We start from the raw sequence: 1,374 nt of genomic DNA, 5'->3' as shown, positions 1-1,374 counted from the left end.
ACAACAACTCAACTTTTGGGTGAGTAGGAGGATGTGATCAGCAACATCAGCAACGGAACAGCACAACGAACTCACAGTTAACCGTCAACTGTCAACTGCACCTAAAAACACACACGCGTTGAGCAGATTGACGCACAATGGATCCCCCCTAAGTAGTACCAATATACTTAACACGCGAGAGATACTGCCGTATGCCGCCGCAGCAGCCGTCGGCCCGAGGGGGCTACCTGATGTCGTTTACTCGGCCGGGTCTCCCTCCCCACATCCCGCCGCTGCAGCCTCTCGAGCCAGTACGGCACACCTCCACTGGAGGAGGACGGGTGTGTCGTAACGCACGCAAAACCCTGGCACGCGGACCCACACCGGAAGGCGTTCCCCTCGGGGCCCCGCACCCCCTTGACCATGCAAGAGCCGGCCCCACAACCACAGCCACCCAGGTCGTCAGCCCTCGGGTGCCATCAAAACACACACGCACATACCTACCTACCTACCTACCTACCTACCTACCTACATATACATACGTGTCGTCTGTGTCTTCGGGTTATAGGCCATCTCCATCTCCACACAAAACATCAACAACAATATTATAAAAACAACAGCGATAGCGAAATCACGACGGATGAGCTAGCTCATCTGGGCCTTATTCTTTGCCTTCATCTCGATGTCGTACAGCTTCTCAGCCTGCAATGCAGTACAGTAGGTTGTAAAACAATCCGAGAAAAACACCGCTATGTTAGTCACTTCCTTTTAAAACATCCCCTATGTGGGTAGGTATTAAAAACGGTGCGCGTTGTCGTGTGATGATATACCAACAGGTGCAACGCTACGGCACATTGCTGAGAGGGATGAAACGAAGAAACACAATAGAGACAGCAGCGTTGCGATACGACCATCTTGATGTAACGCCTGCATTGCATCACTATCATCCCCCCGAGGGGGGGGTTCCGCAGAAACCCCGAATCCAATCCAACTTGATGGCCCCTCTGCCCACCCGCTTTTACAACGGCTCGAGCTACTCTTCGCATGAGGAGGTAGTCCCCTACTACCTCCTCATGCGAAGAGGAGGTGGTCCCCTCCTCCTGAAGCACACTCATTCACCCACCCGGAGACCCCCCGTGTCGCACCAAACCCGTGGCCCACACAACACGTGAAGTAAACACTTTCCCCACTCCTGCTGGAATGCTCTCTCCCCCCTCTTGACAAGGGGTGGCACAAGGGGTTTCTTTTCCTGCACTTTTATGCGACGTGTAGCCCGCCCCCTTTCCCCCCCCCCCGGCAGGTAGCGCATGGGTAACGGCTCACCTGACTGTCGTACCCCATCCCCCCCCGCCCTCCTGCGCCGGAACACCCCCCTTCCCTCCTCCTGGACCCCTT

General features: G+C 55.5%; 1 protein-coding gene across 1 annotated transcript in view; it reads right to left on the bottom strand.

Moving 5' to 3' along the window:
• Positions 1–624: 624 nt before the first annotated feature.
• The window catches only part of VOLCADRAFT_95577 (uncharacterized protein), a gene marked incomplete at both ends in the record, with an annotated part of 12,881 nt that continues 12,131 nt past the window's right edge, over positions 625–1,374 (bottom strand). Inside the window, one exon of the mRNA XM_002954674.1 lies at positions 625–681. Coding sequence (XP_002954720.1) covers positions 625–681 — 57 coding nt within the window. The remainder of the gene's footprint in view (positions 682–1,374) is intronic.

Source organism: Volvox carteri, assembly GCF_000143455.1.
Source record: "Volvox carteri f. nagariensis unplaced genomic scaffold VOLCAscaffold_45, whole genome shotgun sequence".
Taxonomy (NCBI): domain Eukaryota; kingdom Viridiplantae; phylum Chlorophyta; class Chlorophyceae; order Chlamydomonadales; family Volvocaceae; genus Volvox; species Volvox carteri.
The sequence above is the reverse complement of the archived record's forward strand: the minus strand, read 5'-3'. Positions and strand labels throughout refer to the sequence as shown.